Below are 15146 nucleotides of genomic sequence, written 5' to 3' on the forward strand. Positions count from 1 at the left end.
GTATGCATTACAACAATAATGTTTGAAACTGTCATTCACCTTTTGCCATAGATACAGTAGCTAACAAACTACTGTAAAACTATTTTTCATAATCAACTGTTCATAAGCATGTGGATGCTAGGGTAGGGGAAGAAGACTGGGGTGGGTGGGTGGGAGGAAGGCTCTCTAAATACAAGCATAAGAATACTCCATGCTGGCTTTCTACAGTAACAGAGAGGTCACTCATAATGTGGACTTCCTGGAAAGTGGAGCAGAGTTTGAAATATGTAACAATCCTAGGCAGACTTATTTTTGAAAGAATTAAATCAGGATGAAGCCTTAAAAATTCTTGTGGTTTGTATCCAGATTGTACAAAACTATGTACCTGGAAACCATGTCCTATAACTGGGATGAATTATTCAGAATGTCAACTATATTATTCAGCATGGCAACTGTAGAATTATTCAGCATGGCAACTATAGCAACATTTAAATAAAATAAACTTCTAATAAATTAATTCCCATTCAATGTGGCATTAAAAAAACCTGTTTATTTCTCTTGAAAATTAGAAGACTGTACTGCTTGCCTTACTATCTATTTTTTGAAGTATGCATAAAAGAAAAGCAGAAGAAAAGGTTTTACAGCTTCCTGCATATCTGTTCCTTGACAGCATTAACAATATATTGAAGTTCATAAAGCTTCTGAAGCAGCAGGGCCAGGATGGGAAATGGTGGTCTGAAATAACCCAAGTGTTTTTGTCTATTCTTCTGCTGCTGTGCCAAAGCTAGCATGGTGAACAGAGAAGAAGAGATAACACAATGAGACACTTTTGTTATGAGATAGCTGGAAAAAAATTGTGGTTTAGCTTTAATGCAAAGGTAACACTGGATGAACCACTAAGAAGTCATTTGCCCAAGCGCATTACGAGGGTAGTGCTTATTTAAAGTACCCCTAAGGCTAACCAAGTTATATTTTCTCTGCCTTCTAAAGTGACAAGGAGGCAATGATATCTTTTATTTGAAGTGTAGCAAAATCCTAAATCCTTTAATTCTGCAAACAGAAGTCCCTGTTAATAACTGAATCACCTCAGACCTCTCATGGGGACCCATTATATATGTTCTATTTAACCGAGCAGAAACACTAATGCCAATCCTTATCTGGTTCTAACACATAACCAAGTAATTGAAAGGCTACCTGCCCCAATTAAGACTGAAAGCCACAGACACAAAAGGGAATGACTGCTTCATGAGAACTACTAATTCAAACTAAGCACAGACCAAACAATGCTTCCTGAGTGCCATTCCTTTAAAAATCTAAATTTTGACATTCCCTGCCCCTCTTCTATTTGAAGTTAAAGATGAAACTGTAAATTACTAGATCCTCCAGTTATTGAACAAAGTGCTTCAACACTAGAATAACTGACAAAAAGATTTTTAAAAATCCATCATACTGTAGTATAATAACATAATATGAAGGCCGAACGAAACATTCCTTTAAGCTCGCATAGTAGAGCTATGTGTGCTATTTTTATTTACTCTCATGCAAGTGCATGACCCTGATTCATGTCAGGACCATGGCACTTCAAGAGAGGAGGGTTTAAGTTTTCCCCCCACCCATTTTCATCCTGAAAATTCCACCCCAAAACAGAGAGTTCCAGAAGGCTCTGCTTACTACCCTGGAGATCAGTGCAATAGCCCCTTAACCATCTAAAACGACTCCACTGGATGACACTGTGCTGACTCAATAGCGGCAAAGAAGATTTCTTTGTTGCCCTTACTGCCACAGAGTAAGCCCTATAATGGGCCTTGACCCATTTTTGGTTGGATTGAGGGGAGATTAAATATATCTTTACATGAAATCCAGACCCCCACCCCCCACCCCCCGAATTCATCCCATTAAGTTCAACCGGAAGATACCTTTCCAAACTAAGTATCATACTAACATTTCAACTGACCAAATTGGTTTTCCAAACAATCTTCCAGGTTCAGGCATTATGCCTCTGAGTACTGGTTGCCTGTGAACAACCATAGGAACAACCAGGTTGCCTTCATGCCATGCTTGGGGCACCTGCTTGGCTGCTGTGAGAGCAGGATGCGAGACTAGATTGTCCTTTGGTCCGATTCAACAGGGATCTACTTACGTTATGTTTCTGAGTGAGAGGAATCTGCAGGTCTTTACTTTAAAACAAAAATCTTTCAAAATGCCCACAGCATGAAATATAAAGGCAATGGGGCTCCAGCCATAAAAGCTCTTGAACTGTCCCAGTTATAATCTGAATGGTATTAAGTTAGAAGTTTGTCTGCCTTTAAATATACCAGCAAACTCGAAAAATTTTATGGATATGTTTATGATTGTTTGCTGGACTGTTATTCCCCCTTCAGTTTTTAGATACCTCTTAAGTAAAACTGTAACTTGTGGAAGTGAAAGTAACAAAAAATAAAATAAAAAAATAAAAAATGTGCTCTGAGGCAGAACTCCCAATTTAATATATTTTCCTTCATATTTTCACCCCAAAGCTGGGCTCACTGGAGGAACTCCATATGTCTTATAAGGAATGATCTCCTCCAAAGTGCCCATTTCAAACTATAAATTTGATCTCAAGGATTCAGTGACATTGATAAATCACTCAAGGTTTTGCACTCCCAGTTGATGTTGCCATGATCTCTCGGCGGAACCACAGCCATCTCATATACTTCTGGGTTGAGCAGTACTTCATTCCTTACATTATTATATGATGTCCTTAATTTAAACAAAAAATTACTCCTTGTGGGGCAATTCCAAATTCACAGTGTAATATACATGGCTGGCGTTACTGCAGAGTATTACTCTTTCTGGAGCTTTTGAGAGCTCTTCAGATTCCCTCTCTATCTCACAATGCCCCTGAGGTGTGTTATCTCCTGGTGACATTACTTGTTCTGTCTTACTGCAGTGTAGTGGAAGACCTATCTGTTTACCAGCTATTATTTGGATTTGTATAGCAGCCATTTGTGATTGACCCAAAGAGTCTAATTTCCTATTTACTGTACAGTATTGTCTTCCTGTCCTTCCTTATAAATGATCTCTGCACAAATGGCATTAGGAGGGCTGTAACAGTTAACATTCATTAACATTTAGAGTGCTTCCTTGTGTTTCCCCTTCAGGATATAAAATTAGCTGGTGTTACTCAGCAGTAGGCCAGTGTCTGTTAAATGTCATCAATACTAAGCAAATCATATTATTAAATACATTTTAATCTATATTCTTAGTCTATTCCTAAGGAGTCCTTAGTACCTGTGCGTTTGGTGTTTTCTGATATTGGCAAAAGAGGTTGTCATGGAAAAAATCTCTGTCCTAAAGGACTTATAAATAACTCTTGAAAATTCTCTCTCCCCCCACCTATGTCTGCTTTTTGTTTATTTATTTTGAAGAATGATTCATGGCATTTTTTAAACAGGGTAACTACATATTGAGCCCAACTTACCAGAAAAACATACCACCACATACAGAATTCTATAGTGCAAAATGTTAATCTGGTTTATATAGGCAATTGTAATTGTGGCCTACTTAGCTACATGACAGGAGAAACTGAATACTTTTCTGATATGTTCCTAGGCTCAGTGAGTTTATTTTAATGGATGAGGGCTAACAAGCTGAAACTTAATCCTGATGAGATGGAAGTATTGTGGGTTGGGAAATACGCTAATCTGGATGGAGGTTTAGGCCCGACACTGGATAGGGTGACACTCCCTTGAAAGGCCTGGCATGCAATCTAGGACTCCTGGACTCAACGCTGTCTATGGAGGTGCAGGTGGCATCCGTTGCCAGAATGCTTCTTACCAAGTTAGGCTGGTTCGGCAGCTACAGCCATATCTTAGAGACAGTTGACCTGGCCTCAGTGACAGATGGTTAAGTCAAGGTTAGATTACTGTAATGTGCTCTACGTAGGGCTGCCTTTGAAAAGGATTCAGAAACTACAACTAATACCAAATGCGGCAGCAAAAACACTTGTGGGAGCTTGGCACTTGGACCATATTACTCCTATTCTGTGTCACATACATTGGTTGCCTGTTAGTTTCTGAGCCCAATTCAAGGTTCTGATGCTGGTCTTTAAAGACCTAAATAGTTTGTGACCATGTTATCCATGTTAAGTGTAGAAGGATCATCTACACTTGTGTAATCCTGCCAAAGCATTAAGATCAGCATCAGAGGACCTACGCTCTGGCTACCAGCAAGAACTATTAGGCTGGTGGGTACTAGGGATATATTTTTTTCATTGGTGGCCTCACCTTTGGAATTCCTTGTCCAGGGAGATACGTATGGCCTTATCACTGCTCGCTTAAAACATTTTTTTAAAAAAACAACAACCTTGAAGACAGATTTATTCCAGCTTGCATTTCGTGCTTGTGTGTGCATGTGTGTTTAATTGTAACATGTTAATGTTTTTCTAACACTATAAGCCATTATGGGAAGGCCTTGTGCCTTGAAATGCATGTTAAAGTCTTAAATAAATAAAATAATTCTCAATTGAGAATTTAGAAAAGATACTTAGGTGAAAACCCCAGCCACAGAAATCAGTTTTTCTAGCTATATTATACAATAGCCAGCAGCAGTTTCCTGTTATAGATTGCCTGAACTTCCAGTCTGAGTTGTTTGGAACTTTTTATGGGATTAAAGGGCAATTGGGACAGTTCACCCACCACACAATGAACTTTACAGTTAAGAAATACATGGTCATAGAAAGACTCCGCAACCTATAACAGCAATTGTGTATATTTCTCTGCACTTTAAAATATTGGGCCTATTCACACACACAGGTGGCGGGGTGGTTAGGGTAACTACCGGGGGGGGGGGAGGGGATTGAAACAATGACACATGGGCCCATTGCATGACCAGGAATGACATAGCGCCATGTGCTTCCACTACCCCCCCCCCTTACCGGACTGGTTAGCATTCATCCCAACACACTCCAGGGCACAAACAGGCTCCCGGCAGCCCATCTGGCACCCGAAATGGCTGTGCGACCATAGCGAAAGTACGTGACTGCTAAAGTGTCACCCACAGTGGTGGACACTCTAGCTGACAGACTCTATGGTCGTGGCCCGGAAGTCCTCCAGAGCCCATTTCAACCACTGGGGAGCCTGCCGGATGACACAGTAAGCCACCCCAGGGCCCCATAACCCTTTTTCAGGGGTGTGGTTAGCAGGGGTGGCTTACTAACCATGGGGAACGTGTTTTTTTCCACACACACAACATGCTTAGCCACCATGATTAGTGTGAAATTCCACAATCATCAATACTTAGCATGACAGTGGGTCTGAACAGGCCCACTGAATGTTAAGGGCTCCTTGGAGGCCTTTTTTAGTTTAATTTAGTAGCTAAATCTAGACACAGACAAATGGATTCTTTTCAAAGTTTTATTCCTCTTTTACAACTTAACAACTCTACTGTTAGCAACTAGATATGAGCAGCAGAGTACCTATGCCCTAAGTTGGAACAGTTGGTCCCCGTTTGAAAGGGAATCACTGGCAGACCCCTGAACTTAAGGACTAGGGAGAGTCCCTCCCCTCTTCCCTTGGATGCTCTGGGTGCAGCCGTTGTTTGCGTGCCAACCGGGCACTACGCCTCCTTTCTGCGCCCTCCATTTGGCGCCGCTCTCTGCTTTGGCGTCATGTGTCCATCTAGTCTGCTTCTGCTTCCCGCGCTCTGTCACTCCCAGGACTGCTATCTAAGCTAGGAATGCTGGTGGGAGGAATCTCCATCAGCTGTTGGCCCTGGGAAAGAGGAGCGCCCTCAGAATCAGAACTACTCTGGGATTCTATGGGCTCAGTGTCCACCCTGACACTGAAACCTTATCGAAGGTTGGTTCCTTCAGGTGATAACACACATCACACAATGTATCCCCAACCCCCAACCTCATCCCCGGTTAAACAAACACCATGGCACGCTTCATATATTGCATATTATGGAGACAAAACAGCAGGATGGGGGGAGTTGATTTACAATCCCTACCCAGCCCTAAACTGGACACATGTAGGTCAGTGGCGGAGCACATACTTAGTACGCAAAAGGTCCCAGGTTCTATCTCTGGAATATCCAGGCAAATCCTTCAGGCAGCAAATGATGTGAAATCCCTCACCCTGAGACCTGGCTAGTCACAGTGTTGTAGGCTAGAAGAACTGGTGGACTGACCTGATAAAAAGCATTTTCCTATGTTTCCTATGAGACTGAAGGTTGTGGGTAAAAGCTTGTATCTAAAGAACCGTGAGCAAAACAGAAGGCTGTGCAGCTACTACTGTCCTCACCAGTCTCACAGAGTGATTAGAGCCAGAAAGTAGAATTCTCACACTGCTTTTAGGCAGGCAGCAGAGGAACACTGAGAAAGGATTCTCAGTGAAGACTCTCATGGGCGCCTCTTTCCTTTTAGTCCTGCGTTGCCTACCAGCTAATCAATGCTAACTCAGAGGGCCCTCAACAGCACTGATTTGCACGCACGGACTCTTCAGATTATGCATTGTTCCCTGCATAGTAGGAGTGAACCTGGATATAGCAGTCACAGTATTAGGGTAGCTATCCCTAACAGGGTAACTCTCCTAATTAGGGAAACACTCTGTAGACAAAACATCAAGTAGTAGCTGTGGCCACAGCAAGTTAATTTAACTGCTGATCAAGAACTGCAGCCAGGTAGCTTTGCAGAAAAATAATTGAGGCAGAAATACAACGCCAAAAGTTAAACACAATAAAACAAACTACAAAGCCCTCAAAGCCCACAGCACAAAAGCAAAAGCCCAATGATGGGGCATGTAGCCCATACTTTCCTATCATATTGATGTGCGGCTAAGAAAGAACAATAACTAGCAAATTGTACAAGCCTTTCCCCCTGTCAAATATATATTAGGAGCACAAATGGGACCTGCAACAAAATGTCGCCGTGTGGAGTGCTCATGTTCAGGGGTCATTGTACTCCTGAATTCTTTACAGGCCACCTCCCTCCACCATACAACCAATGACTGGGAAGTTGTCAATACAGAAATGCTAAAATTCCTTCATGAGATCAGTGTCATCTAATGTCTGGACTTTGACCAGGGAAGATCAAGGTTCAAATCCCCACTGGGTGACTTTGATCACCCACTCTCTTTCAGACCAAACGCTTTCAGGGTTAAAATGGGATTATGCCTCCAGCTCCTTGGAAGACGAGCAAGATACAAACAGGTTGTTTTTTTTAGAGGAAAGAATGTTTTTATATATTAATAAATGCATGAGCTTGCAATAAAGGATGCCAAAACTAGCAATGACACTCAGGGCCAAACCACACATGGTCTTATACGTGTATTTGCATCTACTGTGCAGGCTTTTATAAACTGCAAATTGCAGCAGTTGGGTGGGGGAGGGAGTAACAATAAATGGGATCAGGGAAGGCAAGGAGTACTAATTTAAGACTTTACGCCCCTGCTGTGGTCTGGAGAAAAATCCCTCATCAGGAGCTAGCATTTGCTTTGGGAAGAAATCACCCGTTGGTACCATTTTTAATCCTTTGTTTTGAGACTAGAGTTCTCTTTGTAACCATGGACTTGGTGACCAGCTCTACAAACAGCTTATGGGAAATCATACTAACCTTAAAAGTGTGGCATTCACAATTCTGGAGGTTGCTCTAGTCCTTAGTCATGACTAAATGGGCTATGTGTGCATGTGAGTCAGTGCAATGATTTTTTTTGAAAAAAAACTGTCTTAGATGTCAGGGAGTCACAGTCCAGGCTAGGTGGTTCTCACAATCCTCTTCCTCTTGCATCATCAATGAGCCGCTCAAAATGACTTGGACAACTCTCTTAGGGACCACTAAGCATCAGAGAGTGACATATACCTATGGGGAGAATTCAAATGAACTGAAACACACACACCATTGGTCCAGGCACTGGGGAGCCAGATTAATTTGAAAATTTTTTGACAAATTTATATTTTAAAAAAATGTTTGCTATGCATGGTATATTTTTATATAGAAAATGGGTGAAAATGTTGTAAATAAATAAAATAAATAATACTCTATATCTGTGTGCTTCCTGGGGGGACGGGGATATATTAAACCAACCGTCCCACCTCTGGCAATCTCCATGGTTGCATTTTAGTAACCCTAAAAATGGTGGGGAGATCAATCAAGAGATGCCCCTCAGTGGCCACAGGTCATAGGCAGAAATTTTAGTCAGGAGTTACTGTAGGGTTAAATCAAATTCAAATCACCCTTTAAATTGCACATCTGATAGTGTATTTAACTTGATTTTGTCGACAAAAGTTATATTTATGTGTTATTTAGTCAAGATGGTTAATCTGCATTAGATGACCTCAAAAACACAATCCATATTATTATGTGAAGTAAGGTACTGCAATGCATCATAATCTTTATTACTGAATAAAGATTTTTGATCATTCTAGTTAAGTACCTTTGATAACTCTAGTTTATAATCTTTAACAGTGCACCACGAAAGAAACTACTTACCTTCTGAGTAAGCAGTGCTTGTACAACCTGGTTCGCTACCTGTAAAAGAAATAAAATACATTTGAGCAGTGCATTATACTGATTTTTGTGTGTGTATGTTGTGGATAATCTCTTTTAGGCACCTTGGGTAGCATTTTTACCTGTCTTATCATCCTTAGAACCTCAGATCTTACTGTATTATAACTTTCCCTGACAATCTCATTTTGTCCAAAAGCTTATAGTTTTAACGACCTGCAGTGTAACATATACATTTTTTAAAAAAAATCCCACATAGTCCAAGGACTAGAACTGATTTTAGTCCAGGGATCCAATCCTGTGGTAGTGTAAATCACAGGACTGAAAATCAGTACCAGTCAAGTGATTTCGAAGAAGAAATTGTCAATTTCATTCAAGCAGAAGACATGGCCCTGAATGTTTTCATGAGTCTTAATTTTTTCTTGATTCAATATTGACAAAACAGAAGGTCTGTCATGACAGGTAGATACCATAAAGTGCCACAGAAAATGAAAATACTTTCAGTCATCAAAATATTGTTGGAAGGCATTCACACCACACTTCGTAATTGACTTAAATCAGATGACAAAGCATTTATCAGTAGAACTGTATATAAAACAAGGTGTTGTTGTTTTTTAAACACTATCTGGCACCTTTTTCAATATTTACATTTGCATCACACATCTTTTTTATTATGTGATATATTATTTGTTTATAAATGATATTATTAACACATGAGAACCTTATTTTCTGAAATAAACAAAGCTGTTATTTACAATATTTAATATTTATATTTATTGTCTTCTCAACAATTTCTTTTTAAAGTACTTTACTCATATGAACAAAAATATGAGCAAAACCATCAACCTAATTCACTTTGGTAAGTAATTATACTCTTCTATGATCCAAGAATTTGATTTGATTTCTATTTTCATAAAATCTCCAAATATTGTCTCCCCCACTCCCAAGACAAGTCTCTAACCTATGGCATCCAAGAAAGCAATGGTCACATAAAATAGCTCTGTACATGATTTAACAGAAGACATGGACTAAAACTGCAGCAATAATAACCCATAGGAGTAAATGTGTTATATCACTGAAATCCAGATGTGTTGCCCTATATGCTTTTAGAATTGACATCCAACAGTGACATATATGTTTAGTTTTAATGTTGTTTGGTCTACCTGAAAATTGAACAAACCCTCTAATACGTTATTGCTGTACTTACTATATGAGGTTACTTCATAGTACCAAAACCCTAAAGGGTTCTGTAGTGTGTGCGTCCAAGGCCCTCACAAGAGTTCTGCCTATACCATCACTGTAAGAGCTGCATAAAGTGGCATAAACAGAAGGGGGAATGATCTCTTTGAGACTGAAATTAAAACAACATAATGATGGATGCTTATTTACTATAGATATGCTATGAACCCGTGTTACACTAACATTGTAGAATGGAACAATCCAACAGACGCAACAGTACAATGTCACATAACTCTGCATCAGGGTAGTGTGGTAGATATACCCACCAACATCCTTGCTTAGGATGTTAACCTTGCTTAGGATAGTAAGGTTAAGCCATACCTTTTTAAGATCAAATCAGTCTTACAAATCAATCTTGTGTTATGCCACACTGCAGCTTTATGACAGTCATATTTGAAATGTTAATTCTCAAGCCTGGATTTCTGCTTTATGAAGCTGTGCATTCAGGTTCAGAAGTTGTTTAAATGACTTTATTCAACAGTTAATGGTAGGGAGCCAAGAGTAGAATTCACTGTGACATACCTAGATTCAGCCCAAGTTTCCATCCTTCTTTTCATAATCTTATCAGCACTGAACTAACCACAACCCAGGTTAAAAATGACAGTGTTTAACCACAATATTTAGAAAGCTGGTCATTTGCCTCGCAAATTACATTTGTAGGCCAGGAAGATAGCTATCATTTGGGACTAGAAAATCTAGTAGGATAAAAGGAAGCAATGGACATAAATTAGTCAGTCAATCTTTTGGAATCTATTTATTCTTACTTGTTTGCTCTATTATTCCATTCAAGGGCTTCTTCCTGAATCTGAGACTTATTCACTGCCGCTTCATCTCCCCATCCTCTTAACTAGAGCACTGCTCGGGGCTTTGCCAGACTAATCAACCCCGTAACATAAACCCCAAACCACAAGAGATCTACAGAATTTAAACATGTGCAGGCTTTGCTTTGACTTGATATAAAAGGTTGAAACACAACAAGTTCCATAATTCTACTTGGATTGCAGCTGCTGCTTATTGGTCCATGACTAGAGCCAGTGACATTACACAGCATGTTCCTCAGCTCTAGCATTTGAAGGTAGAAAGAGAAGATGTTAGAAAGGAACAATCATCAGGAGGTCTGGGGTGCGGTGTCATCAATATGCAGATGACACACAGCTCTACCTCTCATTCAAATCTTCACCAGGGTTGGCTGTGGAATCCCTGTCTAAATGCCTGGAGACGGTGAGTGGCTGGATGGGGAGGAATAAGCTGAAATTGAACCCTGACAAGACCGAGGTACGTTTGGTGGGAGATAAGAGGAGGTTGGGAGATGTTGACCTGGTGTTGAATGGGATACGGCTACCCTTGAAAGACCAGGTCCACAGCCTGGAGGTCATTTTAGACTCCCAGCTGTCCATGGAGGCTCAAGTGTCAGCTGTGAGCCAAGCAGCGCTGTACCAACTCCATGTGGTATGGCGGCTGCGCCCTTACCTTCCCGACCATCTGCTCCCATCAGTAGTACATGCCCTGGTCTCCTCTCGTCTAGACTACTGTAATGCACTCTACGTGGGGTTACCCTTGAAGATGGTTCGGAAGCTGCAGCTGGTGCAGAATGCGGCGGCTCACCTGATTAAAGGCAGCCGCCGGTGTGATCACTGGTAACCAGTGCTGAAGGAGTTGCACTGGTTACCAGTTGTTTTCCAGGCCAAGTTCAAGGTGTTGGTTTTGACCTTTAAAACCCTATATGGTTCCGGCCCAGCCTATCTTAAGGAGCACCTCCAGCAACACCAGACAGGCCGCTTAATAAGATTAGCCTCAGATGGCCTTCTCTCTGTCCCATCAGCCAGGACAGCTAGACTAGTGAGGATGAGGGAGAGGGCCTTCTCTGTGGTGGCCCCCACTCTGTGGAACTCCCTCCTTAGGGAACTGCACCATGCCCCCTCTTTCATGAGCTTCTGCCATGCACTGAAAACTTGGTTATTCAGGCAGGCATTTGGGGTGGGTTAGGGTATTTTTAAATAATGTTTTGATGTATAATTTTACTGTTTTAAATTGTACCATTGCACATCACCCAGAGTGTCTGGGTGACCGGCCAGATGGGCGATTAAGAAATTTAATAAATAAAAATAAAATTTAATAAATAAATAAACAAACAAACAAAGGGAACACGGTCGAGTCCCCGACTGTTTCAGAGGAGAACAGAGTAAAGAAGGGAATGTCTTGGACAAGGAGTTGAAGGTCAAAGCAGCACTTGAATTCATGCTGGGAACAGCAAGTGTGCAAGGGCACAGACTACCACATATCTCTACTTACATCCTTCTAGATGCAATCCTATAATGTAGCTATTTAGCAAAATCAATCTAAGGGATGGACACACACACATGCACACACGCACGTACGCACATGCACATCATACAAGATTGTGTTCAGTTTTCTTTTCAGCCAAAATCACAGTTGGCTTTCCCACAACAGCCCAGCTCAGTCACAGCTGGAGAATGGTTCCAGGGCCTGGATACAGATGAACAGCAAAACGGTTTATCAGAAACATTTGCATCATCAGTTCGTATAAATCCATCACATATGGTAAAGACTATATGTGGTAGTTAAAAAGCTGACAACCCAAATATTGTTTTGCTCACTTCCAAACACCTCAGTCTTTCTGAATAAAACAAATGACTCCAAGAATTATGATGCCTACAACAAAACAAAGTCTTCGATCCAAATAAGGTGAAACTCCAGGGAAGAATATCTTACTTCTAGCAGTTGCCCAGGAAAAGTGTTACTATCCTAAAGAAATAAAATGCTAATGCTTTAATTCAAAATGTAGGATGATTGCACTTGGGAAAGTTGAAGGAGTATCACCACCATCACCCTAATTTAAAGAGACTCACTATAACAAAGTTGGAGGATTCCTGCCTAAATCATAGGAGTAATTTATGGATTTAACCTAAAATAATCCAGGATATATTGAGCTGGTCATGCTCTGGGGGCTAAGAATGGTAAAAAAAATCCTTTTATTTTCTGATTGTATGAAATGATAAGGATGTCTTTTAGTTTCTTCTGAATACAAGCTGAACATTATAGGCAACTTATATTTTTTCTGGCTAATTGCAAAAGTTGGTATGCTAATTTAGTGTAACATATCACATTACCGTGGAAGAGTGAAGCTGAGCCTGACAGAGATCTTTGCTGGCATAACAACATGAATAAATATTATACCACCTCTTGACAATAAACTGACAGTCAAATTCTAGAATAGGAAACTAGGATTAAGCATTTAAACCTTAGGCCCCTAAGGTAGAAAAAGGTAATCCTGTTTCTTGCATTAGGTTTCCTAGAGACAAGGAGATGGGTTTAGACTGTTTTTTGAACTTTACACAAATGAAGCTCATTATGTTATGCAAGGCTAGACCACTGCAGTGTTATTTACTTTTGTGTTTAATCCAAATGATGATATTGCTATGTTAGGGGAAATAACAGAGATGGACAACTAATTTCAAAACAATTGTTAGGATTACTATTAGAATTTATAAGGGAATGTAACTGCCTTCATTTTGATACCTCAGTCAGCTGTGACTGACTTTTACTGGTAGAAGTGTTCATAGAATGTTCTTTTTTTGTCACAGGGCAAGGATTCATATTACAATGTTGAAGGTTAGGTTCAGAATAAACAGCATATGGACAGAAAGAACCTTAGCTTAAAAAATGATTACCAGTAAACTGCATCCAGCAATTCTGCACCTCAGCTCTGCCTATCAGATGAATTGAAGAAGTTTTGTGTCTATATACAAAGTCAAAGTCAGCTGACCAAGATGGATTTTGGCTTATGGAGTAATCCTGGCCATAAAATCAACAGAGGTTTTACAGTTGAGTTCATTGCTCAGTTTGGACTGATCAGGAGTGCAAAGGTTTTCTACCTCAACCACTGGAGCAATTACAAGCACCCACTTGTGTACATCCATACACACACAGTTAGAAGATTTGTCAGTTTGCCTCTAAATATATGGTAGCATATTGCTGGGAGCACTTTCATCCTTAAACTGCATAGCATGTAATCTTTGGGTGACTAAATAACTGAATCTTTGTAGTCAGGGCTAAGTGTTTCTGGCCTTGATAAACCATAAAATGAAAAGCAGCAGTTACCTAAATAGTTCTATAGCAGGCTTCCCCAGCTTGGTGCTGTCCAGATGTTTTGCATTTCAAATCCCTTTAGTCCCAGTCAGCAAGGCCAATGATCAGGAATGCTAGGAGGTGTAGTCCAAAACATGTAGAGGGCACCAGGTTAGGGAAGGCTGGTCTATAGCCTAGCCAAAGACATTCTGGGGCAACTTGCTTCCAACAATAGTTCTAACAAACTAATGGCCCAGGCGACTTGCTCCAAGTAAATCTCCAAGATTGTCTGGGATGCCTTAAGTCTGTTTTGGTCATCAAGAGAAGAGAATGGCTTGGATAATCTTATGTAGTCTGGGGCTCAGAATATGCCATGGTGAAAAGTAAGTGGGCAACTGTGGGCTGTATCCAATCCTTCCCGCATGTTAGTGAAACCCACTGCTAGTGCAAGGGGAAGGTAGTAGTTCCAGGAGCAGCAAGAAATAAGTAGAAATGCTCATTTCCAGAATGGGGTTGGTCACTGCATCTTGTAGAAGGAAGCTCAGCTGACCTGTCTTGATCTGGAAACAAGCATTTCCACTTGTTTCCAAGGTTGCTTTCAGAACTGCCAGCTTTCTGTTGCACGAGCTTTCCTGGATGTGCAACAGATCGAGTGGGAGTGCAGTGGTAGTATTGGATACTGCTGATAATCTATTACAGTTGTTTCCAAACTATAGGTCATATAGGTGGGCATTTGGAAGTGGGCCTCGGGGATTACTGCAAATATGCACTGATTTTTCATTGCATAATGGATTTAATATAACCAAGCCATGCTAAAGACTAACTGCCTTGGGTAGGTCCACTTAGTAAAGGAAACTGAGGATCATTTGAGCACCCTGTATGGGAATCAAATTAATCACCCTATTCAGAGATTTGTAGGTACACTATAGTTTGCACTTTGTGGACTTTTAACTTTTATGTCTCATTCCACTGTTTATAATCTACTTCTGAAAATGAACATTTTTGTGAAGAGTATATCCAATGAAAAGCACACAGTTCCTAAATTAAACTACATGAATTGGTTTATGAAGGGCCTAGTTGGAATAGAATTAGTTTATTAATACCTGGAAGCTGAATATTAAAAAATTTTTTAACCTGACCAGTTGTAGCAAAATATTCTGCAACAAGCACTGTTATATCCACCTTACCTCATCAAGGCACCTTTCATACTGTTCTCTCTGATTTTCATTTTCCATGGCCAGCGCAGAATTCTCTGCCTGCAAGACACAAAAATGATGCAAATTAATCAGACGGCATGGTGTGAAACATGACAAGCCAATCAATACATTTACCCTATACATCTCCTCAGGATCTAAAA

The 15146-nt window shown here is 40.5% G+C and overlaps 1 protein-coding gene across 1 annotated transcript in view; it reads right to left on the minus strand.

Annotated features, from left to right (window-relative positions):
* The window catches only part of NCKAP5 (NCK associated protein 5), a 904891-nt gene that overhangs the window by 210506 nt on the left and 679239 nt on the right, over positions 1-15146 (minus strand). The window contains exons 10-11 of the mRNA XM_084808715.1: positions 14977-15045; positions 8447-8485 (exon numbers count right to left, since the gene is read on the minus strand). Of these exons, the coding sequence (XP_084664841.1) occupies positions 8447-8485; positions 14977-15045 (108 nt within the window). The remainder of the gene's footprint in view (positions 1-8446; positions 8486-14976; positions 15046-15146) is intronic.

The sequence above is a fragment of the Heloderma suspectum genome, chromosome 1 (assembly GCF_057233095.1).
Source record: "Heloderma suspectum isolate Gila_16-S chromosome 1, 16-S_ref, whole genome shotgun sequence".
In the NCBI taxonomy this organism is placed as follows: domain Eukaryota; kingdom Metazoa; phylum Chordata; class Lepidosauria; order Squamata; family Helodermatidae; genus Heloderma; species Heloderma suspectum.